The 27312-nt window shown below is 38.4% G+C and overlaps 2 protein-coding genes and 3 non-coding genes across 10 annotated transcripts in view; all 5 read right to left on the minus strand.

Annotated features, from left to right (window-relative positions):
- Positions 1-14959, minus strand: part of MSH4 (mutS homolog 4) — an 83055-nt gene extending 68096 nt beyond the window's left edge. For 2 of the 3 annotated variants that reach the window (XM_070591837.1, XM_070591836.1), the window contains exons 1-4: positions 14295-14661; positions 9240-9422; positions 3416-3576; positions 1766-1876 (exon numbers count right to left, since the gene is read on the minus strand). In XM_070591837.1, the coding sequence (XP_070447938.1) occupies positions 1766-1876; positions 3416-3576; positions 9240-9318 (351 nt within the window). In that variant the 5' untranslated portion in view covers positions 9319-9422; positions 14295-14661. Of the gene's footprint in view, positions 1-1765; positions 1877-3415; positions 3577-9239; positions 9423-14294 lie in introns of all 3 variants that reach the window. The other variant, XM_008517751.2, reaches the window with a different exon arrangement.
- A 1713-nt stretch (positions 14960-16672) lies between these two features.
- On the minus strand, positions 16673-26319 carry RABGGTB (Rab geranylgeranyltransferase subunit beta). Of its 4 annotated transcripts, none has more exons than XM_008517752.2 (9): positions 26155-26319; positions 24932-25039; positions 23214-23411; positions 22499-22604; positions 21602-21654; positions 21408-21518; positions 20652-20777; positions 17892-18041; positions 16673-17244 (listed from the first exon to the last, which is right to left on the minus strand). In XM_008517752.2, exons 1-9 carry the CDS (start codon positions 26155-26157, stop codon positions 17104-17106), a joined length of 996 nt encoding a protein of 331 aa, XP_008515974.1. In that variant the 5' UTR covers positions 26158-26319; the 3' UTR covers positions 16673-17103. The 4 variants fall into 4 exon arrangements, with proteins under 4 accessions (XP_008515974.1, XP_008515975.1, XP_070447940.1 ...); XM_008517753.2 differs by having other exon boundaries at positions 21602-21621; positions 26155-26294; XM_070591839.1 differs by having other exon boundaries at positions 16673-17240; positions 17888-18041; positions 26155-26294.
- Positions 22993-23064, minus strand: LOC139079205 (small nucleolar RNA SNORD45). The gene has a single exon (XR_011532577.1). It is a non-coding gene; the product is annotated as a small nucleolar RNA SNORD45 (small nucleolar RNA).
- LOC139079204 (small nucleolar RNA SNORD45) lies at positions 24524-24607 on the minus strand. The gene has a single exon (XR_011532576.1). It is a non-coding gene; the product is annotated as a small nucleolar RNA SNORD45 (small nucleolar RNA).
- On the minus strand, positions 25236-25314 carry LOC139079206 (small nucleolar RNA SNORD45). Its single transcript, XR_011532578.1, has one exon. It is a non-coding gene; the product is annotated as a small nucleolar RNA SNORD45 (small nucleolar RNA).
- Positions 26320-27312: the final 993 nt, after the last annotated feature.

The raw sequence follows: 27312 nt of genomic DNA on the forward strand, positions 1-27312 counted from the left end.
TGGCTCTCTCCCTCACTCTCTTCAGGACTTAGCTCAAATGTAACCTTATCAATGAGGCCATTTCTGATTACCCTACATAAAATACCAATTCTCTAGGAGGTAGATATTATTATTATCCCTATTTTACTGATGAAAAAAACTGAAGCTTAAAGAGGTTAAGTAACTCCACTTGCACAAGATCACTTAGAATTAGGATTTGAAACCAGCACAGTCTGACTCCTCCATTCTGAAGCACTTTGCTATACTACCTCACATCCCACATGTAGTGAATATATGTTGTTTTTTGCCTTGGAGGACTTATCTACCACATTCCATATGGTTCCAGTAGGACGGTCAATTACAGTCTCTATGCTCCATAGCAAAAAGCAAATGAACTGGGATTAATCAGTCATAATACTTCTACCCCACCACTAAATAATGATTAGTCTAACATGTGGGAACACAAACAAAAGCAGGACCAGTCAGGGTCCTTCCCTGGAATTCATATGTGGACAGTGGAAGAAAGAAGTTATTTCTTCTCTGAGTTGGCTAAGCTGAGATGACATCAGCCTGGAGCCATCAGCAATCATCTTCTTAAACCTCATAGAGGTAACCTATCTGTGGTAAAAAAAAAAAAAAGAAAAGAAAAGAAAAGATGGTGGTGGGGAGGAGAATAGAGGTAAGATCTATCCAACCATTTGGCTTCCCAGTTAAGTAAACCAATAAATTTCCTTTTTTATTTAGCCAAGTTTAAGTTGAATTTCAGTTATTTACAACCAAGAAACTTAGAATGCTTAAGTCAAACAAAATAGCAAAAGTTGGAAAGGTATATATTAAATAAGGGTGATAAAAAAAGTCTGAAGCAATAAATCAAAGAGATAGATAAAGAGACTTGTCTAATAGCGACAATGGATTTATAATAGGGACCATCTCTGGCAATGAGTCAGACAGCTGAGCCACTTAGGATCTCTAAGAGCATCATAAGAAATCTTATATGACTGCAGGTGCTAAATATATTAGGAACAATAAAGAACTCATTAGATCCTAAATCAGCTTGGTTCCAAACGTGTTAAAGATAGGTGTACAAACATAACAAAATATAACATATTCTGAAAATAATTTTCACTCTTCAGGAATTATTCCAACTGCAATGCTGCCTACTTGGTTCAGAACCACAGCCCCTGTTCCACAAAACACGGAAATTTGCTAGAGGGAAGAGATAAACTACACGGCAGAAAGGCCCTTACTGAAAGGGAGAGCACTGGTTGTATAAGGTTCCAGAGCACTTATTCATCACAGTTCCACAGACGGAGGCTAACTGTGAGGCAGTACATCGTATCAGGCGGAGCTGAAACAATTCTGTGATATAGATCAAATTCTCCAAAAGAAAAAGCACTTGCTGATAGACTCTTCCCCTAGAAGAATAAGAACCTCAATTTCAACTAGTCTTGCAGCACAATAACTAGTTTCCAGGAAGCTGTACCTAAGGAAATCCATGCTTTCTCTAAGGGTCTGCCTCCTGTATACTCTGAGAAACCTCCTTATTACCTAGAACATTTTTCGTTTTGTTTAAAGTAGATTAAGGGTGTCAATCAAATAAGTGGATATCCTGTCACTTTTATTACATGTATTAATAGTTCCTAGATTAGGACTTAAATTTAGTGATTACTTTAGGGTACTAAATATAAAGTTACTCAAATTATTGTTCTTTACAATGATATTACAAGATGGATTTTTAATAAAGAAGATACTGAATGTTACTACTGAGAATAAAAATCACTTTTACCTTGAAATTTTCTGTGATCAGAGTAAACAACTTGGTTGAATTCCCCACAACACAAGCAGTATTTGACATAATTATTTCCAAAGGTGATAAAATTTTGAGTTTAGTGATTACCTAAAATCATTTGAATAAACAGTTTCTTAAATGTAAGCTTAGGATTCTCTAAAACAAAAAAAGTTTTGTATTTTTCGGAGAGATAAGTATTTAAAAGTAATTCATAGATATACAAAATTACAACTGTCCTAAGTATATATTTTAATTAAAATATATTTCTAATGGTTATATATTAAACATATAATCTATATAATTACAAATATAAAATATTATAAACATAGGCTATATTTTACTCATAATAGTTTACAACATTTCAAAACCCCAAAATTAATTTGAACTTATCAAATATGTATTCCTAAAATAAGAGAAAATAAATTCTTCTACTCAGTATTTTATCCATCTCCATGAAAAACAAACACATTCACATTCAATAGCCTAACTATGGTGATAAAATCAATATGGCCACACTGGTATATCTTAGGAGCTGAAAAGTAAAGAAACGCAGATGATAAACATCTGCTTTATGAGCTATGTTTTTCACAATATAAGGTACATTTCTTAGAACTACTCTAGACACAGAAATTCTTAATTAATTTGCCTAACATTCCTGTATTAAAAAAACTTTTTGCCTACTCTTTTTAAATTGCATAAAAATGTGAAATACCCAGAGATGAAGTTAGCATGCAGTACTAATATCATTTAGGTTGTTAGGTATATTAAAAAATTAATTATTAGGGGGCCAGCCCCGTGGCCGAGTGGTTAAGTTCACTCGCTCTGCTTCAGCAGCCCAGGGTTTCACCAGTCTGAATCCTGGGCACGGACATCGCACTGCTCATCAAACCATGTTGAGGCGGTGTCCCACATGCCACAACTAGAAGGACCCAGAACTAAAAAATACACAACTATGTACCGGGAGACTTTGGGAGAAAAAGCAAAAAAAACAAAATCTTTTAAAAAAATTAATTATTAGGTATGAAAAGGAAGCCTACATTCTAGGGAATCAGAGAAGGGAATTAGGTAAATGAATAAAGAAAAATAAAACACCAAAGATAACATAGTATATCATATTTTTTAATGATAACTTTTTAGAATATAGAGATTAGGAGTATACTAGCTCTATCTGGTAAGTCACACAAATTCTCACAACAAGAGGCCAGCAGCCCAAACTGATGAGTGATAGGAAGTGAAGGCAAGAAGTTAAGAGATTAAATTATGACTGATCTAAGACATCAGTTTCTTTTAATTCTGGAAAATAAAATTCAAATACAGATCAGTAGAAACCCTTTGGAGATAACATTATTAGATACTTATTATCTTTGGAATGAGTCCAGGAATTATTAATTTGAAGATATTAATTTTAGAAACTAATATTAACAGTAATTTGAAATGTTCAAATAACAGCAAAACATTATTTTTAGGACAAAATATATTCAAAAAGTTAAGATGAAAAACAATTATTTTAATTCAAAGTAACCTACATTAGTGCAATTGTAAATAACCTTTATTCTACCAAAAAGTAAACTAATTAAGAAAGCACTGACTTAAAAATCTGCATACTGCCCACTAGATCAACCATTTTATAGGATTATAAATACTTACCTTTGCATAAGTTGTGTTGTCTGCAAACTGAGATAATATAATTTGTGGGCTTTTTAAATCAATACTTGCCATTCCTATTTCACCTCTGGCAAGTCCTCTCCCTTCTACAACAGCTACAATAACTGATGAGGAGTGTGCAGAAACTGCAGATGAGGATGTAGCTGTTAAAAAAATTTAAAAAAGAAAAAGTATAAACATTAATAATTTCTAGTTCTTTCTTATAAGATCCCAAAGCACTGAGTCTAGGACATGGCTGTTAATATCCAAGGATAATCATTTTTTCAGCATCAAACCATAGCTTTTCATATCCAGACCAAATAAAAATGTTAACTCTCAAAGTATTCTGTCAAAACTTAACTTCATATTTAGAAATAATAAGTTTATACATAGTCTTATTTTGCATTTTATTGGAATAGGGCTATGAAAGGAATATTGAATTTGGGATCAGAAAATCTAAATTATTTATCTTATTCTGTAATTGAAAGCTAAACGAGGGCCAGCCCCACAGCCTAGTGGTTGAACTTTGCACACTCTGCTTTGGTGGCCCAGGTTTGGTTCCTGGGTGTGGACCTACATGACTCATCGGCAGTCATGCTGTGGCAGCAACCCACACACAAAATAGAGGAAGACTGGCACAGATGTTAGCTCAGGGCAAATCTTCCTCAGCAAAAAAAAAAAAAAAAAAAAAAGCTATATGAATTTGAGCAAATTATTTCATAATAAATTATCATAAATCAAAAAATATAATGTAATAACTCCTTTGCCTAACTCAAAAGCTGGCTGAAAAGATCACGTGGAATTATATATATGAATGCATTTCATAAAGTATAAAAGTATACAACTACAAACTCCAATTTTGAGACATCTGTGGAATGTTGGATATTTTATGAATGTGCAAAGAATTTTCTAAGTTCTTTACTTGGATCAACTCATTTAATTGTCACAACTTTCTCAAACAGACATCATTATTTTCTCTATTTACTGATAAGGAGAGAGGCATGGATGGAACCGGTAGAGTCAGAATTTGCACTCAGTTAGCTTGATTCCACAGCTGGTGCTCCTAACCATTACATATATTACTGATTTTGAGATCTGTGCCTTATAAACCATGAATATTCAAGTAAGGTGTTTAACTTTTCTAAAACTACCATTTCTTCATCTGTAAACTAGAAATACCAAACCTTTTGCACAAAGTTGTTCTAAGAATTAAATGCAATAATATAGAAGTGTTTTCTAAAGTACATGAAATTATTTAAATATAGGGCATTATTAATGAAGGAATAAAAAAGTCACACTAAAAACACCTATAATTTTATTTTTAAAAAAGCTAAATTATCTTTTATTCCCTTGTCAACCTCTCAATATACCCCCTGTCTTCTCTCCTTTTTCTCCTTAACCTAGCTTCTGTTTTTCTTTTCAATTCTTTTATTATAATACCTACAAAATTACTTGTATATTTATGCTTAGTCAGAAGTCAACTTAAGAGTTCACTTAAAAATCTATTGTGTCTACATCTCAGAACCCTTTCATCACGACAGCCATGTTATACATGGTGACTGAGTTTATATTAGATCTACAGAAGTCAGTTTAAGTTCTGCAACAGAATATGATCTTCTTATGCTTATTTGGAAAATAAATACCAAGTTTCAATGGAAATTCAGTACACTCAGAAAACACCTCTCTTAAACTTCTAAAAGAACATTTATACTGTTAATCTCTCTGCTATACATAATACTATAAGGAGTATCCTAGTGGATAAAGCTTTCTTCTAGGTCTCTTATTATTTCCTTAAAGTAGATCCTTAGAAGTCAAATTACTGGAACAGTGGAAAATCATTTTTTACAAATCTCATATATATTGCCAAATCTCTTTTCAGAAGTATACTAATTTTTATTCCATCAGCAGTATATGAGAAAAACCAATCAATGTATCCTTCTTGTTACTAATTTCTGAAATGTATCACTATTACTATTATTACTATTATTATCATTGGATAATTTAATGGACTGGTGCCTAGATTTATATTTTCAAAAATTACTATCAAAATTGAACATCATTTAGTCTATCCATTTGTATTCTATATTTTCTTTTGAGATGTTTATACCCTTTTCATACAATTTTTATTAGCTCTTAATGTCCTTCAATCTGTTTTTCTGAGAATTTTGTAAATCAATGACAATAATTTATAGTTGCTACCAATCTTGATTTTTTGATATCTCAAAGACTTCTGCTTTTGTATAGATAATCTTTTTCTTTACAGTTTCTTCCATTGCTTTTCTGCTAAGTAACTCCTCCTTCCTTGAGTTATTTGATATTTGATATGCATTACTATTTTCTTCCAACTATTTGAATTGTTTTGTTCATTTTGATCTTTCATCTGTGAAGAACTTTGAGCAATACAATTGGTTCTCCACCATGTCTGGAATGAGAGATGACCAGAAGTACAGATTTAGACTCAATCGTGGGCAGTTGCTAATGGTTTAGCTGGATGGTCAGGGATTTAGAAGGAATAGGATTGGAAGATGACGACAAGAAATGTTGGGGAAGAAGTATGTGGGTGGATCGCTTAGAATGGGCAGAAACTTTGAGAATATTTGTGTCTCATGTGAATGCCCACGAAAGGGCATCCACTGTAGAGGAGACTCTTAATAATCAGGTGGACAAATGATATGCTCTGTGGATGTCAATTAGCCTCTTTTCCCAGCCATCTCAGCGCTTCCTCAATAGACCCATGAACAAAGTGGCTATGGTAGCAAGGATAGAGACTATGCATGGGCTCAACAGCATGAACTTCTTCTTACGAAGGCTGACCTGATTAACCATACCGCTGAGTGCCTAACCTGCCAACTGCAGAGATGAACATTAAATGCCCGAAACAGCACCACTCCCCCGAGGACGGCCCACCACCTGATGGTAGGTTGATGATGCTGGATTTCTTCCATCATGGAGGAGGCAGATATTTGTTCTCACTGGAATAAACACATATTCTAGATATGGATTTGCCTTCCTTGCCCACAATGCTTCTATAGCATCACCATCATCATGGCATTCTACACAGTATTGCCTCTGATCAAAGAACTCATTTCACAGCAAAGGAAGTACATCAAGGGGCTCATGCTCATTCAATCAACACGTCTTACCACAAACCCCAAAACTCAGAAATGTGTGGCTTAATCCAAAGGCAGAATGACTTACTGAAGACTCAATTACGGTGCCAATTGGGAGACAACACCCTGAAAAAATGGAGTTCTGTCATACGGGATACACTCTATAGTATGAATCACAGACCATTACATGATGCTGTGTTCCTCATAGCCAGAATACATGGGTCGAGGGATCAAGGGGTGGAAGTGGGAGGGGCTATTCTCACTATCAAACCTACTAACCTACCCGAAGAATTTTCGAGTCCCATTCTGGTAACTTTGAGCTCTGCTGGTTTGGAGATCTTAGTCTCCACAAGGTTACTGGTTCTACCAGGTGACACAAGAATGGATCCACTAAACTGGAAGATGAGACTGCCACCTGGCCATTTCGCCATGTGTGCTCCTTATTCACACTACTGAATCAAATGGCAAAGAAAAAGCGGGGAGGGGGTTATCTATGGATGGAGTAGTCGATCCTGATTACCAAGGGGATATCATGTTGCTATACACAATGGAGGCAAAGAGGACTGTGTACGGAACCCAGGGGATTCTCTGAGATACCTCTGAGTATTTCCAATAGTAACGGTTAATGAAAAACTACAGCAACCAAAAAAAGGCAGGGTGACTAAGGACTCAGATGCTTCAGGAATGAAGGTTTGGGTCATTCCACCCTTATTGCTGAGAGTAAGAGAAATATGGAATGGGTAGTGGAAGAAGGATGCCCTAGATATCAACTACAAGCTCATGACCAATTACAGAAATAAAAACTGTAGTAGCTTTGGATATTTTCTCTATGCTTTGTTACATGCATGTATTTATTTGTATAAACTAACCAATTTTTTCTCTCTCTTTTCAATTTTAAAAAGTTTTATACATAAGTTAACGGAGGTTAACTTTACAATTTAGTCTTTAGGTAACAGAATATTCAGTGGATAATTAATATTCGATATTAATTTGAGATAATTAATATACAATGACTGTTGGGACTATAAGTCCCCTCATTTTGGGAAAGAGTGAGAACTCCCTCACTTGTAAGGACAGATGTATCACTAGGTAGAAATACAGAGCCATTTTTTCTGTTGTAAAGGAGTCCAAATGTGTGTAGAAGGATATATTTGGCAGTTGAGTAGACAAAAGAGTTATGCCAGTTAATTTATTGTCACTCAGTTCCCAATTCACCCTTCAATATAAGCTCTGAAATAATGGACAGAATTCCTATAAGCATTTCTACTTTACGTGTGCATAATGTCAAGTTTCTCAGTAGAGGGCACTGGAGGGACCTTGTACGAGGAAACGTTCTCAGGCAGTTTCCACTGCAGCATGGTGGGTCAGCAGTGTAAGTATGAGGATGTCTGGTGGTGATGTGCCCCAGCCACACAGAATGTGCTGTCTGTTGACAATCTCACAGTCCCAGCATGACATGGTAATAGACTTCCCACAGCCCTCTTGATACAGATATCCTGCACTCCAGGCCTCCTGCGCATACTGATTCCCTCTGCTCTTTTCACTCTCTCTTCAAGTTTGTCTTCCACAGTCCTCTTGATGCCACCACCCTCCCAAACAGGAGATTGCGTGCCCCAGGCCTCCTGCCCACACCAGAGCCCACTCCCATTGTTCATCCATGTGGCAGCCACTGGCTACAGTTCTCCCACCCTGCCTGTTTCCTGTTTGCCCTGGACAGTGAACCAGTACTGGCCTGGCAAATCTGTAGGCATTACTCAATCTGTCATTCAACAGGTTCAACTTCACCTTCTCCAGTGAGATCTGTACCCCAGCCTTGAAGATGGGTCCCAGAGAGGGACTTGTCTTGGGAGTCCCCTCAGCCCTACAGTGGCTTATAGACTTTTCTATATCTTATAGGTATTCTTTAATCATGGTTTAATTAATTCTTTACATTAAGTTTCTCCCGTTTAAATCACTGTATGGTTCTACTTCAGACTGGATCCAGACTGCTACAATCTCTGCCTTCATGGAGTTTATAGTACAGCAGAGAAGAGAGACAATTAAAAAAAAAAAACACCAACCTCTTAATAACCGGAAAAATACAAATTAGGACTACAATTAGGTAGTATTTTACAACTGCTAGACTGGTAAAGATTAAGAAGTCTGACAATAATAAATGTTGGAGAGGATGTAGATCAAGAATTCTCACACATTGCTACTAAGAGTGTGTGTTGGTAGAATAGTTAGAAAAATAATTTGTCATTATCTTGTAAATGTACACATTCACATACCCTGTAACCAAGAAATACCACTATATGTACTTTAGAAAATGCTTACATATGTAGACCTATTTCACTCATTTTCCCTCAAGAAAATCTAGTAGTTTTAGAGAAAAACTAAAATTTAAGTATTAAAAAAAAACAGTCAATAGTATTATCAGGATAAACTTCTAGATTTAAATAAATATCATGTACAAAAAGGAGAGCTTTCTCTTTCTTGTGCTGTTTTGTCAGAACGGTTAAAATAATGTAGATGTGCATTTAACAAACAATATCAGACACTATGTAGACTTATTAACCTAGCCTCAATTATGGATATGGGTAAACTGATGTATTTATCTTTCAGTCATCCATATCAGTTACAAATAACTTCAAATGAACTTAACCACCTTAATTTACAATTTACAAAACTTTAAAAGTTTCAAAAGGTCATCTAGGTCAATATTACGCTCATTTTACCTGAATATCCCACTTGCGGTGTCCAACTTTTATAACCTGATCCCTGGGGATTTCCAACAGACAATGGAGTTTTTAGCATTTGAGGATAATTACTATCTCGTACAGAAGATGAGCTCGTACCAAAAGTAAAGTTTGATGCAAATGTGTTTTCTGCATAAGATCTTTTGTTTCCAAAGAATGAACCTAAATTCAAAAAATTAAGTATCAGTTCTTAAAGATTCAGAATTATGCAATGATGTATTAATCCCTATAATTTATATCATATTCACTTTCTATAAAATTTCATCGATGATTTTTTAAAATATAACTAATTACGACAAATTTAATGACATTATTGATAAACAATCTTGTACTAAAATATAAGGAAAAGTGCATGTTAATATGGCTTTGGCTTCTACAAATTCACTGAGACTACCCTTGCTGAAATCATAAACTACCTTCTAATCTTCAATACACCAGATACATTTACTTTGTATAGTAATTATGAGACCTCTTTTCCTCTGTTGACTTCTTCATTCAAACTCTCTCCTCCCATACAATTGGTATAAAGAGAGTTTTATACTCACTTGGATTCAGTTCCTTGTTTAGGTACTTACCTATTGATATATTACCTATTTTACAGGGTGTCATAAAATTTGAAAGAGCATGCATAAACAGCCTAGCATAGTGTCTTGGAACATAGAAGTTCTTAAAAATATACATTGGGGCTCTTTTCTCCTATTCCCCTTGACTTCTATGACAACACTCTATCTTGATTCTCCTTATATCATTTGCTTTTAGTTTCCTATGCCAGATCCTTTTTCCTCTGTCTGTTTCTTTTCTGTTGGCTTCCCAGAGTTCCATATTTTTTCACCTTTTCTCACAAATCACCATTATACATTTCTCTGGGCATCTCATCTATTATCTTGGTTTCTATTCATATCTATTTCCCGACAACTCCAAAACCCTTATATAACTCCTCTCCTACCTTGTAAACCGTGGGTCAGCAAACTTTTTAATAAAGGGCTAAATGGTAAATATTTTAGGCTTTGTGGGCCATATGGTCTGTCACAATTACTCAGCTCTGACACCATAACTATCACAGGAAAGCAGCTATAAACAATATGTAAATGAATGAGCATGGCTGTGTTACAATAAACCTTTATTTCTGGATACTGAAATTTGAATTTCATACAATTTTCACATGTCAAAAATATTATTCTGGGGCAAGCCCCTTGGCTGAGTGCTTAAGTTTTCACAATCTGCTTCAGCGGCCCAGGGTTTCACTGGTTCGGATCCTGGGCACGGACCTAGCACTGCTTATCAAGCCATGCCAAGGTGGCATCCCACACAGCACAAGTAGAAGGACCCACAACTGAAATACACAACTATGTAATGGGGGGCTTTGGGGAGAAGAAGGAAACATTTTTTAAAAAATAAGAAAATAAAATAAAAATTATTTTTACTTTTTCAGTCCTTTAAAAATACAAAAACCATTCTTAGGTCTATACCTGCATTGTTCAATACAGTAGCTACTCCTATGTGGCTACTCCAAGTAAATAAAGCAAAATTAAATAAAATAAAAAATTCAGTTCCTTAGTCAGACTAGCCAGATTTCAAATGCTCAAAAGCCACATTTGCCTAGCGGCTACCATATTAGACACCTCAAATATGGAATATTTCTATCATCACAGAAAGTTATATCAGATAGTGTGGCTCTAGGTCCCTATATCTAACTCCCTTTTGGATATAAACATTTAGATTTGTTCCAGAACTTCTAAATATCCAAAAGTGAACTCATTATCTTTCCCTCAAAATTTATTCTTTATTACCAGTCATGGTCAGTTGTACCATTTTGTACCCCGTCACCCAAGTCATAAACTTAGGAGTCATTCTTAACTCCTAGTTCATCAGTTCTAACACTCAATCAGTGACCAAGTCATGTAATTCTTTTTTTTAATATCACTAAAATTTCTCTCCATCTCTACTCCTACCAGCCCATTTTAAGCTCATAGCTTCTTCAGGCCTTTTGTAAAAGTCTCCTAATTGTTCTCCTTGCCTTCAGTATTATGCCTCTCTAATCCATTCTTCATCTCATAACCAGTGATCTTTCTGAAAAAGAAATTTCTCCTTTCTTACAGTTCCTCAGTGTCTCCCCATATCCACTATCAGATAAAATCTAACTTCTCTGTATGAGTCCCAGCAGGAATCAGATGACACATTCAAACTAGGATAATTTAAGGGGAGTTTGATAAAAGAAATATTTACAAAGGTCTAGAGAGGATGTAAGGATATCATCACAAAGAAGTGTGTAGAACCAACACACAGTGTGCTCCTTTACCATCCCTAGGCTTAAAGGAGCTGAGGAAAGGAGTGGTTACCAGAAACTGGAGACAATGAAAGTGCTGTTTCTTGTTCTCAGATTACTTTTAAGTTTTTTTTTTCCTTCTTCTCTCCAAAGCCCCCAGTATGTAGTTGTGTATTCTAGTTGTGGGTCCTTCTAGTTGTGGCATGTGGGACATCGCTTCACTATGGCCTGATGAGCAGTGCCATGTCTGCGCGCAGGATCCGAACCGGCGAAACCCTGGGCTGCCAAAGCGGAGCGTGAGAACTTAACCACTCAGCCACAGGGCCGGCCCCTCAGGTTACTTTTAGACTCTAAGACCCTTCTTCAAACTTCTCTTAGTTCTCCTCCAGTTTCCTTGATCTCTATTTTGCTGTATCTTCTTTATCTTCTCCACTCTGGGCTCAAATATTGGGTAACTTCAAATCTTCTCTCTCAAGTTTCTCTTCTTAGCCCTAGATCCATATATTCAATTGCCTTAATATGAATATGGACATCCCAGAGGTTTCTTCACACTCAACATGTCTATAACAGAATAGACATGCTTTTCCCTCTAACGCTTCTCCTACAAAATTCCTTTTATCAGGAAATAGTATTACTATCTCTCCAATCACCAAAGCCAGAGAGACCTGTTGTTGGCATGGCAGACAAAACCTTTTTGCCTCCCAGATGGAATTTCTACAAGCACTCCAAGTTTATCTATATCAGATCACCCTTCCTGCTCTAGCCAAACAAAATTATTTGCAGTCTACAAGCGTGAAATACTATATCATACATCTTTTGTGTCTTTGCACTTATTTCTCTTTCTTAAGAATGCTCTCTAGGGGCCATTCCTGTGGCTGAATGGTTAAGTTTGTGCGCCCTGCTTCGGCGGCACAGGGTGTCACTGGTTCGGATCCTCAGTACAGGGACATGGCACCGCTCGTCAGGCCATGTTGTAGCGGCATCCCACATAGCACAATCAGAGGTGCTCACAACCAGAATACACAACTATGTACTGGGGGGGCCTCGGGGAGAAGGAAAGAAAAAAAACAAGGATTGGCAACAGATGTGAGCTCAGGTGCCAATGTAAAAAAAAAAGAATGCTCTCTAGTTTCTTTTCTCCTCCTTCCCTTTAGCTGACATTCTTTGTCTTACTTATCCTTCAATATCAGCTCAAGCTGAACTTCCTCTGCAGAATTTCTTTTGCCACTTTTGTTCTCCTACTTAGAAATACCTGAAAAATCTGTAAATACCTCAAATATACTTACCTTTTTAAAGCGTACTTATTGATTTTCCCTACTGAACCATAAGTTCTTTGAGAGCACAGAATATTCTTATCCTCAGCTCCTAACATAACTATTTAATCTATTTTGGCCTTGGCTCCCTCTGTAAAATGGGGACAAAAGTAAAATCTGTGCAGAATTATTGTGAGGATCAGAGATACCAAATGCCCAGTAAGATGCTAGAACAGAGGAGTGCTCATTAATTAGTGGATGTTATTAATATTGTTGAAAATAAATGAGTGACGAAACATTTCATGAAGAGGGGATTATATTGACAATGTAAACACGCATGTTGCCTTGGAGGAACACAAGTAGCTCAGTTAGGTTAGAAAATAAGGTAAATATTAAGAAGCAACGGGCAATAAGGCTGTAAAGATTGGAAATAGATTCCAAATGGCCTTGGATATCCTCTAAAGAGTTTGATTTTTTAATTGCAGATACAGAGCCACTGATTTATGCTAATCGGCAAGGGACATAAGATTTTCATTTTCCATATGACTCTGGTGACACCGTAAGTAAGCTGGCAAGAAGGAATCCTTAGCAGTTTGATGAAATAATTCAGACATAAAATTATGAGGGTCTGTCATGGCACAGAGAGAGAAAGGGACAGAATCGTTTAAAAGAAAAAGACAAGACTTGTTAACTATTTGATGTTGTGAGTGAGGGAATACTTGAATTACTGAAGTCTTCTAGGTTTAAGATTTAGAAAACCCAATGACTGAGATAAAAGAAACAAGGAGGAGCTGCAGAGAGATGAGTTCAATTAATCACACAGTGAGCCTGAGGTGACCTTGGGTCTCTCACTAGAAACTCCACAAGACAGTCTGACGCAGGAATCTGGAGCACAGACGGCATCTGAGCTGTGGCGATAATCACATCCAGGTAGAAGTGGCCTAGAAAAAAACTCTAAGGACAAACCACTCGTTTGGGACTAACAAGGGTGAGTATAGCAGTTGTCTGGGAGGCAGGTGAAAAACAAGGCAGAGTGGAAAGCAAAGTAAGAGAGTTCCAGAAGGGCCCGCCTGGAGCCGAGCGGTTGAGTTGGCGGCTCCGCTGCAGCCGCCTGGGTTTCGCTGCTTCAGATCCTGGGCGCAGACACGGCACCCTCGTCAGGCCACGCTGAGGCGGCGTCCCACATGCCGCAACTAGAAGGACCCACAACTCAAATATACAACTATGTACTGGGGGGATTTGGGGAGAAAAAGGAAAAATAAAAAATAAAATCTTAAAAAAGAAAAGAGTTCAAGGGAAGGCTGGTCAAGAACATCAAATACCGCAGGAACGTCCCAGGGACGAACTGAAAAGCGACCACCGCGTTGGGCACTCGTTACTTTACCGCTGAGCCGCAGCGTCGTGTGAAAACGTTGTGTGACGGTTTCGCCATGACTGGAGCGGCCGAATATAAAATAAACGAGTTGAACTCGCCCTGAAGAACATACGTTTTTTAACAGTAAACATATTAATCACCTGAATAAGATGAAATGTTAAATTTAATCTACTCTCATCCCGTCCAAGAAGGACCTGGAGACTTAAGTTCAGCAGCCAAGAGGTTCGCGGGTCCTATCCCCACACGTCCTTTGTCACAGGCCCGCGGAGGGGCGGGGAGAGGGCCAGCACGCCGGAAGTCACTCGAGCCGGCCTCAGAGCGGGACGGTCCCTCGAATTCCCAGAGCACCGGTGCTCACCCTCCAGCCGAAGCACGGCTGAGTCCTCTGGCAAGCGCCACCCGCTCCCCGGATCCCGGATCCCGGCCCACGGGGACCGCCCCCTCCGCCCCCCACTTGCCTCGAGCAGGCCCGGCGCTCGGCGGGAGGCGAGGGAGACTGCTGCTGCTGCTCCGGTCGCCTGCGGCCCCAGACGTGCCGGGAGGGGTGGGCGCAGAGAAGGCCGGGGCCGAAGAGCGGCTCCCAGAGGTCTCCCGGAATCCGAAACTGTAGCGGGGACCCTGTGACCGAGCCACTGCCGAAGAGGAAACCACAGGAACGGAGGGCGAGGATGACGACATCTCAGGCCTCAGCATCCTCACAGGCCTCCCGAGGCACCAAAAGTACGAGACCTGCGAGCGTCCCGTCGTGGAGCACAAAGGCAGACAACACGGAAAAAGGCGGGAGGATGGCGCGCAGGCGCACGGAGCCGCAGGACGCCGGCCCGAGGCGCTTCCCACAGCGCAGGCGCAGAGCCCCAGCTCGCCGGGTCCGTTCACCTTTCCCCAGCCACGCTAGGAATGTACTCCGAGCCGTTCCCAGTCCCACCACCTCGCATAGTACCTGGTTATGAGCTTCATCTTAGGTGCAGCCCTCCTCATCCTGACTTACCTTCAGATATCAGCAGAACGGAATTCTTTAGCGTCCATCAAATAACCATCCGATTTGGTGGCACCATTATTCTCATAGCACCCTACTTCCCTCATCGCAGGGTGTTTGGTGCTTAACATTTCCTATACACACCCAAATACACTATGTTCTTTTTAAATATAAGAAACTATCTATGCACCGGGTGCCTACAAGATGGTGAAAACAAATTCAATGCTCACACATTAGCAAACCATCTAACATGGGTCTTCTGGCTAAATACAGAAAAGCCACTCTCACAGCTTAAATATCCACAGCCTGCATCATCACTGTAAGATTGCCCTTCACCCAGCAAGCACATGGCCGTGTGCACAGTAAAGTAGGAACCAAAGAATGGATGAGACCTCTTGGATAGTTTCAGTTCTCAATCTTTCAATTTCTAGTGCTGTGATTTCCACAGAGGTATGCATAAGAACAGACCACAAATTCAAACTAGCTTTGCATCAAATGACCGCCTTTGGGAAATTAAGTTCTGTGCCTGTTTACTTCTCTAGAATATGGAAATAGTACCAATTTCAGAGATGCTAGGATTGGGAAGCATACCGTCACGTCTCTTAATGACGGGGATATGTTCTGACAAATGTCATTTGCCAATTTCATCGTTGTGCAGGTATCAAGAGTGTACTTACACAAACCTAGATGGTATAACCTACTACACACCCAGACTATATGGTACTAACCTTATAGAATAACCACTGCATATGCAGTCCATTGTTGACCAAAAAGTCATTATGCAGCCCATGACTGTACACTTGGATACTATTACTAGAAGACATTCATTTAAACCATCACTGAATTCATACAACCCTTAAGTATCTCAATAATCAGATATTCACAGCATAGTTCACCCACATGCAGTGACTGCAGTCCTCAAAACTCTCTTCAAATATTTCCAATGACACCATTTAAAAAAGATTATGCTCCATCCAATGACTTCCAAACTTTCAGAAAACAAAATAGTGGCAACTCAGCCCAAACTCTTTAGTTAATTGTCAAAATGCTAGACACTTCAAGAATCTCATAAAAGCACCGATTTTCAAGATGTTAAAGTTGACATTGGTCAACGTGTTAAATGAATCATTACTCAATGTGTAAAATTACTCTTAAAATGACTATTACATATTACAGAGTACAGCAAACATGCTTGAGAAAACTTCAACTTCCATCTCAAGAAAAGCGTTCACTAAAATATTTTTTCACCAAAAATGTAAAACTGTTTGAGAATGGTTATGCTCATTTTAGTCTTTCTTGAAAACACAGGTTCAAAAATGTGATGTCAAGTATCAAGTTGTTTCCTTATTAGGAGGGGAAAAAAAGGTAAGTCTCTTGGGTAAATAGCTGGCATTCTGACACAAAATGTTAAAAAATGAGAACAAAGTGTAACTCAGATTACAATCCTATTCTAAGATAGTGACTTGTCATTTACCTGTATTACTTTGTAACGAACTCAGAGTAACCATAAACCTAAGAAATATTCACAAATTTCAACAGCCATTATTTTTGTGCATCTTTTAATTCATATATGGGATTTATCAATTTTTCTCAGTTAACATTCTCACTGACAGACCAATTTACATTAACTATCGTTACAAAACATATAAAGGGAGCACATGAGAAAAGTCAAGCAGAACAGAAAACTTCTTCAGCTAACAAAGTTTGCTGTTACAGAGACATACAAATAACAAATACATTGATGCATAAAATACTGTACTCAGAATGATAGCATTCCAGGAGGAAATCTAAAGTTGAAGATACAATAAAGGTCTGTATTTTACAATATGTATAATAACTACATAATTTATTAAAATTAACACAATTCATACAAAATATTAACATAATAGTCATTTTTAAGTTTAATAAGCACTTCAAATACAGAAATGTTAAGATGGCAAAAACTATACTAAGCAACTTTTGCCTCAATGAATCTAGCTCACGAGTTCAGGCTGAACATTCATTCTCCGGAGTACTTCTTCAGGCATACAGAAAACAGGACTAACAGGTTTAATCTGTTCTTCTCCCAAAAGTGACAATCCAGCAATTCCAAACAAAGTGTGAAAAGGATCTACCTATTAAAAAATAAGAATTTATAGAGTATTACAAAATGTAAACTTCTAAAACTCTGCTTCTGAATGATTATTTATAGCCTATTGTATTTCCTTTACTTGAATGCATGCTTAAAGATTTCTAAAGAAAAACGATTTCAAATTATGGTTGTTTTTAACACAGGACTTTTACTATAAAATAAATTTTGGCAGTAAGTGATGAGAAATTTCTGTAAACTTGTTTTATATCCTTCATAGATTCTCAAATAAAAATTACAAAGAAATTGGGCCCGGCCCCATGGCAGAGTGGTTAAAGTTCTGTGCGCTCCGATTCAGCAGCCCAAGGTTTATGGGTTCAGATTCCAGGCACAGACCTACTCCACCAGCCATGCTGTGGCAGTGCTCACGTACAAAAAAACAGAGGAGGACTGGCAGAGGTGTTAGCTCAGAGTTAATTTTTCTCATACAAAAGAGGAGGATTGGCAATGGATGTTAGCTCAGGGAGAATTTTCCTCAGGAAAAAAGAAAAAGCTACAAAGAAAGTATCCAGCTTTCAAAGCAAGACTTGGAATACTTTCCATTTCTAAGTCTGGAAAGGCTTAGAATCATAAAAGTAACACGAACCAACAACGACAATCTAACTTCCATGAACATGTCAGAAATATACTTGCCATATCTCCTGGCCTGTCTGCAAATCCTCCTGTTTCTTCATCTTGACATGCTAAGATGAAACTCCGCAGTTTCTCTCTATCAATCCAATGAAGCCTTCCAATTATCTTTAGGGAAGCCAAGACCCACCATGAATAGCATACATCCGGTAACTAGGAGGAGAAAAAAGCCACAGAAAGTTGCCACAATTTTACTCTCTAAACATTGGGGAGGAGGGGCGGAAATCAAAGGATATACTGACATGCAATTTGAAATGCTGAAATTAATAAATATGATTGCTTAGAAATAAAGATAATCACTTGAAAAGAGAAGACCACACACTCCAATCCACAGAAACCCATGCTAAATGTCTGAGTTTCAGTGCTCAGTGACAACCATCCATCCGCTTTTATTTCTATCTGCGATGAATGCCTAACTCAGCCCCTTATCCAAGAGGCTGGCAGTAAAGTTGAAATCCACCGTGATGTACATACATGATTTCCCTAGGTAGCACATTTTCAACAAGTGCTGTCCAGGTAGGTCAGCACTTTTTAACATACCTGCTTAAAAAATCACCTAAAACCTGGCTCCTTAAACCATGGCCACCTGAGTTTAAGAAATGCAGAAGATCCCAGCTTAGGCTGAGAAAGAATCATGTCAACAAGATCCCTGGGTCATTCACAGGCACATTAGAAGCTGCCCTAGATTTTAAGTGCAGGTTCTTGGCAATCCCCACCCCAGACCATTTTCTAATTGTTCAAAGTTGCCCAGGTTTTTCATTAGACTTTAACTAGAAACCACCTGTGGGTGTTTCCCTACCTACCACCACCCCCCTACCCCCACCATGGCCCCCTTAACTTGGATATCTTGAGCAAGCAAAGTTAAAAATACAATGACCCAGATGAAAGCACCACCATGCCCTACCACATTTTAGGTCATGGGCCCAACAAAAGCTATATAGCCCTTGGGTCAAATCTAGACTACAACAGAAGCTTTTCTTTTTTTTTGAGGAAAATTAGCCCTGAGCTAACATCTGCTGCCAATCCTCCTCTTTTTGCTGAGGAAGACTGGTCCTGAGCTAACATTCATGCCCATCTTCCTCTACTTTCTTTCTATGTGGGATACCTGTCACAGCATGGCTTGACAAGCAGTGCTAGGTCCACACAGGGATCCGAACCAGCGAACCCTGGGCCGCTGAAGCAGAACATGTGAACATAACTGCTGTGCCACTGAGCCGGCCCCACCAGCTTTTTGTATGTGCAAATCGTCTTAAACATTTTACATAGTTTTGTGACAGGAAAATCATATAAAATACAAGTGCATCCATAGTAACTGTACTGGAACACAACCAGGCCCATTCACTCCTTATTGCCTATGGCAGCATTTGCTCTTCAGGGAAGTTAATGTAGTTGCAACAAGACCATATACCTACAAAGCTGAAAATATTTACTACCTAGCTCTTAAGACCCATAATGTGTGAAAGCTTAACAGGACTATGGACTTGTGAAGGAAAATGTAATTTCCTTTCTCCAAATCAAAATGTCAAAAATTGACTTTTTCCTTAAAAAATTACTAAAAATTTTGAATGAAAATTTTGTAACCTATTTTTAAAAATCTTTTTCTGGGCAAACCCATTGTCCTTTCACACTCATAAACACACATGGAGACTCCTGTATAAGATGCATGTGTTCACTTAACAACAGTCTTTTGCTGCCAGATACTAAGTTTTTAAAGCACGATCAAGTGCCTGGCATAGGTCCAGAATTAAGAGATTTTGAAGAAATAGCTTTATTTCAATGCCTGAAAAATACAAGGCCTTCAGAAGCATAGGGAAAAATATCTTCTAAGAATTCATATTATGTCTGAATACAAATATATTTTAAAGCTAATGTGTGAGTGACATCACCATTAAACCCTGTAGCAAACCCTGACACACTGCTGTGATGCCCAGGGAAGGCAGCATGACCTGGAAGTCCAACTACTTTCCTCAAGATCATCCAACCTTTGAGTGATTATTCAGAACGCTCCATCATGGGAGCAGACAGTGTGAGCTCCAAGCAGTTGCAGCAGATCTGCACGTCCTTCTGAAGGAAGGCTGTGTGTAATGCTGATGGGCAAGAACACCATGATGCACGAGGCCATCTGCGGGCAGCTGGAGAACAATCCAGCTCCGGAGAATGAGGGCTTTGTGTTCTTCAAGGAGGACCTCACTGAGATCAGGGACATACTGTTGGCCAATTAGGTGCCACTGCCCCACGTGAAGTCACTGTGCCAGCCCTGGACACTGGTATGGGCCCAAGAAGATCTCCTCCTTCTAGGCTTTAGGCGTCACCACTAAAATCTCCAGGGTCACCACTGAAATCCTGAGTTATGTGCAGCCCATTAAGACTAGAGACAAAGTGGGAGCCAAAGAAGCCACACTACTAACACTTCCTCCTTGGAGTATTTGCCATTTTGTATTCGCCAGATAACTCATGCGTCTACTTCAGGACAGGGAAGACCAAGAGGCACCTTTGTCATAAAAAAAGAGTATCCGAAGGTACCATGTACATCTTTTCTTCAAGAGTGTCTTTTAAATGGACACCAGGGTTAGTAAGCATTTCAACCCCACTTGTTTTACTTTTGCCAAGGGCATTTTTAAGGAGGTACAACGGAAAAATTGGCAACGGGAGGAAGTTAAGCTCATTATCAATTTACAAGAGCAACATCGAAAAATCTAAGACAAAGTGGTACTCACTCCAGGTTATAAAGCTATTAGAACAGTTTATCTTACGAAACAGTACCTTTTCTGGTCTTCCATTCAGTCCACCTGACGGTAACTGTCGTTCACAAAGCCACCAACCGAGTAAATCAGAATTTACTTGATGCAACTGACTGGTAATAGCCAGGAATCCTGTGCAACAATAGATCTAAAATTACAGACATAAAGTACATGTGTATAATAATGTTTCAATAATAAAATAGTGATAAAAACTACTCAAATTATTAAAACTCCAGTTTGTTTAAAAAATTTGCTGGTAATTGAACAGTTAGAATTGGAAACAAGTAAATATCACATGACTAGTTGAACAAAACCAAGTATACTATTACTAGCATTCAATTCTGCAATGAAATACTATTCCCACAATTTCTTCAGGGATAAAAGCAAATTTTACTCAACAATCATATATATACAATGTTCTCTGGCACTAGCAAATAGGCATTCAGAATAGGCAGGAAGAGAATGTTTTCATTTGCTTAGTTAAAAATTAACAGAAAATCAAAACGTACTTTTGGTGATTACAAACCTACTTATGCTTGCCTGGATCAGAGGGTTCCGCCAAGGCAGGAAAGCATATAAATCAAACTATTGTAAAAATACCTTCCTTAACCAGCAATTAAACAATTCTTAAGTAACATCCCATATTATATTACATTCAGTCAGATTGACTTCATTCAAATTTAACAGACACTGAAATTGCTATTAATTTTCCCAGTTTACTAAATTGGTTATCCCTTTCAAAATTGACACTACATTTTAATCTACATGAATAAATTACCTGCCCAGCATGGGATTCAGAACCTGGCCTGCAACCAAATCCACCATCAAAGTTCATACATGATAAAACAAACTCGATTGCCTTTTCCACATTAATAGCATCCAGTTTCCCCTATAAACAGAAAAAAATATGCCTATTAAACTCCAGAGTAATCATGGATGCTTCATCATTCCAATACAATATTCAAAACTTACCAAGAGAGCCAAAGTTGCCACTGCACAAAAAGAGAATCTTGTGTCAATTTCTCCTAAAAGCAAAACGGGATCAAAACAAAAAAACCTAAGTGTTACCAGAGGTCTCTGATCATAATGGTGCAAGTTAACTGAAAAGAAACACTGTATAACTAACATGGTTAAATTTCCAGAGTTCAAAAGTTTAACATTTACTTTTAGGTCACCAGAAGGAAAGCCACATCTGAAGTGAAATCACTTTACTTCTAAAGAAACCAAGAACTAGAAAAATGCTTTGTCAAAAATAACAGTAAATTATCTTAAACTGCTTACAGAGCGCCCAGAAAGAAAAGGTAACTAACTAACAGAACCAAAAGGACTAGTCAATTTCTAATTGACATAAACTTACCCTATTATATAAAAGCAGATTTTCACATCCCATGAAGCAGCTGGTCTCTCCAGGCCTGCACTGTATTCAGCCCTAAAGCAGAGATTATCTACATTTATCAAGTAAAATACTATTCCCTCCCTCCACTCAAATATTCGGTAAGTTTGTAAAGTTTTTTGAATATTTTTCCCCTGCCAGTAAGCAGTTTTTTAAAAACTTTACAAAGTCACCAAATACTGGGGAAAAAAAAGACACCTACCTTATCTTTTAGACTGGCCCCCTCTGTTCCAGTGCTCCTGTATGCTGCTATAACTACCACAGTGCATGCTGGAACTGCCAGCAGACCATTAACTCCAGTTAGACCAGCTGCTTAGTGGGACCTGAAAAAATGAAAAACTTAAAAAATCTCCTTATAAATTATTAGCAAAACCTCTGATGCATTGTACTTTAAAATTTGCAACAAAGCCTATTACTACAATAAACACCAAACAGGACATTGGTACTTTCGGTAGCATGGATTAAATGGACATTACCCCAAGTATCTCCAGCAAAAGAACCATCTTCTTTCTGTAGACTCTGAACATATTCCACAACTTTATTTACATCAATAACGTTAATACTATCATACAGAGTAAGAATCTGTAACAAAGAGAGACCATGTTAAAAAAAAAAAAAACCTCAATACTGCTAAGTCTGTTCTATTTCTCCCTCAGCTACCTCTTAACTTGTCAGGCAAGCAAAGTGCTCTGGTCTACGTACATCATGAACTTTTCTCAAACACGAAGACTATCTTCCATGCAATAAAATTATAGGTATTATTAATAAACCCAAACATTTAACCATAAAGCATTATTTTTCTCATATAAATTTTAACTTAGCATTCCAAGAATCTTTATACTAACCTACATATACAGAAGACTTTAAACCCTTATTTGTGGATCTTCATAACACCAAAAGTTACAACATTTAACGCCACCTAGTGATTTTCAAATATTTACATATACTGTTGATCAACATTTTACCATTCAAGGTCTCAGTGTAATTTTAGAACTTACATCAACTTTGGATTCAGTTAATACATGCCATCACATCACTGACCTTGCAGAATACAGACTTCATTTGAAAAGATACGGGTAACTTTTTGACATAGATACTGATTTTGTGACCTTCCTAATACCTGGTTTCAAATTCCCCTTTCAGGTAAGAGAATACACTACCAAGACTGTTGAATTTTAATTAGTTATTTACCTGAACAGCACTAAGAGTGTACAAAAGATGAGGATCATGTCCGATACTAGCACTTATTCCACCACACTCATGTTGACATGACTTAATAAACGTCAGAATTTCTTCTCTGTTCATGCGATGTAGTTGTCCCATGAGATCCATTACGGTCAGACCCCAATAGATGCCACTCATTCTCAAATACTCAGACATACAGTATTCCTAAAATACACAATTACTTTAATGTGCCAGTTTGAACTGACGCAGGGTTAGAGATTGAACACAGAAAGCTAACTAGCCATACTGTTTCTTTTTAATTCACTTGATCCTATCAGTAGCAAGTTCGGATTTGTAGATGGGGGCGGGGGGGGGGGTCAAACATTTATCTGAGAAGCCTACAATAAACTCATCTGTAATTAACACAAATAGGGCTTGAATCTCTCCAAAGAGACAAAGTATAAGCTAATAAAAGATCTACCCTTTTCAAGTTTGAGGACATTTCTTTTAGAGTATGTACAACGTATTTATTAGATATCCATTCTTTTAATATACGGACTCTGTACAAAATCTGTTATCTATTAGCAAATGACCTAACTACTTGGAAATCAAAATGGCCAAAGCACGCCAAAGGTTAAAATAGCTAACAGTGGCTAATCAAGGAGACATAAAAACTGGTACACAACAGAGTACAGAAATAAGTTTTTGCTAGTCTTCAAAGTGTTACATTTTTAAAGGTTCTGAATCACACAGGTGGTCTTGGTAGTTTGCTGTGAACCCAAACTTAGGGTTTAAACAATCAGCAGGTGAGCACTAGATAAAAAAGCAGGAATTGGGTCTGGTACAGTTGCTAAGTGGTTAAGTTCAGGTGCTCCACGTCGGCAGCCCAGGTCTTGGCCGGTTAGGATCCTGGGCACGGACATGGCACAGCTCATCAAGCCATGCTGAGGCGGCGTCCCACATGCCACAACTAGAAGGACCCACAACTAAAAATACACAACTATGTACTGGGGGGGCTTTGGGGAGAAAAAGGAAAAATAAAATCTTTAAAAAAAAAAAAAAAAGGCAGGAATCAAGTCATCCTCTAACCCTTTAGCCATCCAGGGAAAAAAATAAACATGGCCCTAACAAAGCCATACAACGTTGTGGGAACCTACCACATTTAAGTCAAGAATTCATCAATACTAGGTGTTTTCCAAGCTGGTAGATAATTGAGCTGTCTCGATACTACAGGGGAAAATAGTTACTTTCAGTTGAGTTGTTCATTACTTTTTCTAAGACTGTCCCAGAGAGGAAAACTATTCTTCAAAGTTTAAAACTCAAGGCAAAGCTTTTTCAAGGTCTCAGCGTAATTCTAGAGCTAAAGTGTTATTACACATCAGCCATAAATTCAGATAATACATGCCAACACATCATTGACCTTGAAAGTATCACCTCAACTACAACAGTAAAAATCTGTTCTGTACCTCAAACCTCTTACAAATCGGAGCAGGAGGGGAATCTACTTTGTCAAGCCCTCTAAATAAGTATTGGTAAGGACCACTGTTAATTCTGACTGACCCTCAACCTCAGATATGCAAAGGCACACTCAGTGAAGTTCAAGGACATAAATTCAGTCCTTGGCATGCAGGAGCTGGATACAATTTTTAAGAAACACGGGCCACAAATACTGACCTAGACTGACTGCTTATGCAGAATAGTCTAACTCCTTTAAAATACATTTTTCAACATAAAACCTTACATACATAATCGTCTTTCTTTGAGCCATATGATGCGATATAGTCTGCATGCTTCTCCAATAACAGGATGTCAGGTGCATCTGACTTGATAATAACATCCTTCTGCGGTGTACCCTTTCAAAATAAAAAGGTAGTGATTTCATCAATGTTTATCTTTTAATGTTTGACGCCGTAGTATCTATTCAATATATATGTGAACCTTTTACTTTGATTTCATCTTGCTATACAAAAACTTCCAGTTTAGAAATTGCCAAGTATCTGACTAAAAGGAACTTAAGCACTAAAGCCCTGTACAGGTTCAGGTATTTTTCAGGTCTCAGAGTAATTCTAGAGCTGAAGTAGTAATAATCAACTTTAGATTCAGAATACATGCCGGCTCATCATCGACCCAAAAAATTATTACCCTCATCTGTTATCGTTCACTTGAAGAGATAAGTAAAATAAACACCATAAACTATGAAAACTTACCAACTCAGGGTAACTTACCGTTTACATGTGGCAGAAAGCAAGCCGAAACATTAAAATAAAAACCTAGCTAGCCCATAATTTACAGTTAAGTTCTTTAATGAAAGTTTATTAATCCTAGAAATTCAGGTTTCAAAGCACCTCTACACACCCCCAAAGCTGTTCAATTTATCAAGGGAGCAGTCAGTCCCTTTAGCCTCATCTTCTCCAGCTTTAGTCTGTTTCCGCATTTGCAACAAGGCCCCAGAAGCCTTGTTTCTCGCATTTATTTAGATCTTTGCGCTGGAGACTGCATTGCACTCACTTTAAGTAGGTCATAACAATTACCAAAAAGGACTACGTACTAGTAAATTTCCTTAAGACCCCATTTAAAATTTACTAGATGTTCAACAAGATCACATCTCTAATGATTCTAAGGATTTTGAGCCATAAGAATTCTATATACGTAAGGAAAAAAGAACCACCAACCGGCCTGGCTTCTTTGCGGGATTAAGAAATCGGGCTGTTGAATCCCGAGGCCCGCCGGGTAGGAGGAAGCCTGGGTAAAATGAGAAGCAGCAACTGGGCCCGCGAAGTCTGCAGAAAACGCTGAGTAACCCTTCATCCTCTCGGAGCCCTCAAGAAACCTTCCAAAGCCCGTGTCTTAACCCAACTATTCTCCAATACTTGGCAAACCACTGTATGGTGACTGAGGGCTCAACATTATCCTAACCAGTCTCTCCCCGACCCGTCTGGACAGCAGTGCCAAATACACCCTCACTCACCATGTCCGAGAACGAAAAGAGGACTTGGCTAGTTCCTGGGCAGATTTAGGCGGCACGCGCCTGCGCAGAAGCGCCCTCAAGTCCCCTCCGCGCCCCGGCATAGCTGACCATACTCCCGCCTGAAGGAAGGAGCAGTTCCAGGGCTGCCCTAGGACCCCACCGAGTGCTCGAGGCTGTCCTCGCTGCCTGCGCCCAGAGGCTCTGCTGCGCGTTTTCGCGTCCGATGATTGCTTCAATTTGTCTGAATACAGTTTTAAGTAATATTTAAATATCTGAATTACTTTTAAGAAATCATTTGTTCTTGAAGCTCTTTGAACTCTGGAGATCTGAAATGGCTGGTGATTGGTAGGGTTCGTGCACGTCGTAAGTGTTCAGTAAAGGTGTTTTGAGTGAATGTTAATGAAATGTCACATTCCCCTCCTGTTTGCCCTGTCCACTCGGGGTCCGGCTCCCTCACCCGCTCCCCCATTTCTTCAAGGAAGGGCTCATAGCCAAAATATTTGGAAATGACTTTCAAAAAAAGAAACACCATGTGCTTTTTACGAGCTTTCCACAGAATTCAGATTTGCTAGATGCGTTATTACAGCTATTTTCATTGGTGCTTCCTTGGGTCTTCCATTAGAAACTATTGGCACCCCATACCCTTAAAATTTGTTGCACTCCGAAACGATTTGGAGAAAGGTTCCTGGCGCAGTGACGTAGGTGGGCTATCAACTGAGAGTGTTGACTCTACTGTGATGACAGATTTTATTATTTCCTCCCTGTAAGTCTGTTGATAGTCCCATTTATAGTTTGAGGCTACTTTATTAAATGCGTGTACGTTTAGAATTATCTATTTCTGGTGATTGAGCCTTTTATCATTAAGTGACCGTCTCTAGCCCTAATACTTTTGATCTTAAAAAGTTGCCTTGTTAAATATTAATGTAATTTCCCCAGCTTTCTTTTGCCTTTGAATCTTAGGGGGGAGGAATATGGTGGAGTGAGGGAAAAAAGGGAGAGAGAGAGTGGTCAGATCTCTTGGGGAAAGTAATGCTCATAATAATAAATACAAGCATCCGATGCAAAAAACAACATTCAGATTGAGTCAATAACAGCTAGGATGAAAAGTAAGCCTCACTTCTTACTTTATATGTTCATTCAACAAATATGTATTGGATG

The sequence above is a fragment of the Equus przewalskii genome, chromosome 24 (genome assembly GCF_037783145.1).
Source record: "Equus przewalskii isolate Varuska chromosome 24, EquPr2, whole genome shotgun sequence".
In the NCBI taxonomy this organism is placed as follows: Eukaryota; Metazoa; Chordata; class Mammalia; order Perissodactyla; family Equidae; genus Equus; species Equus przewalskii.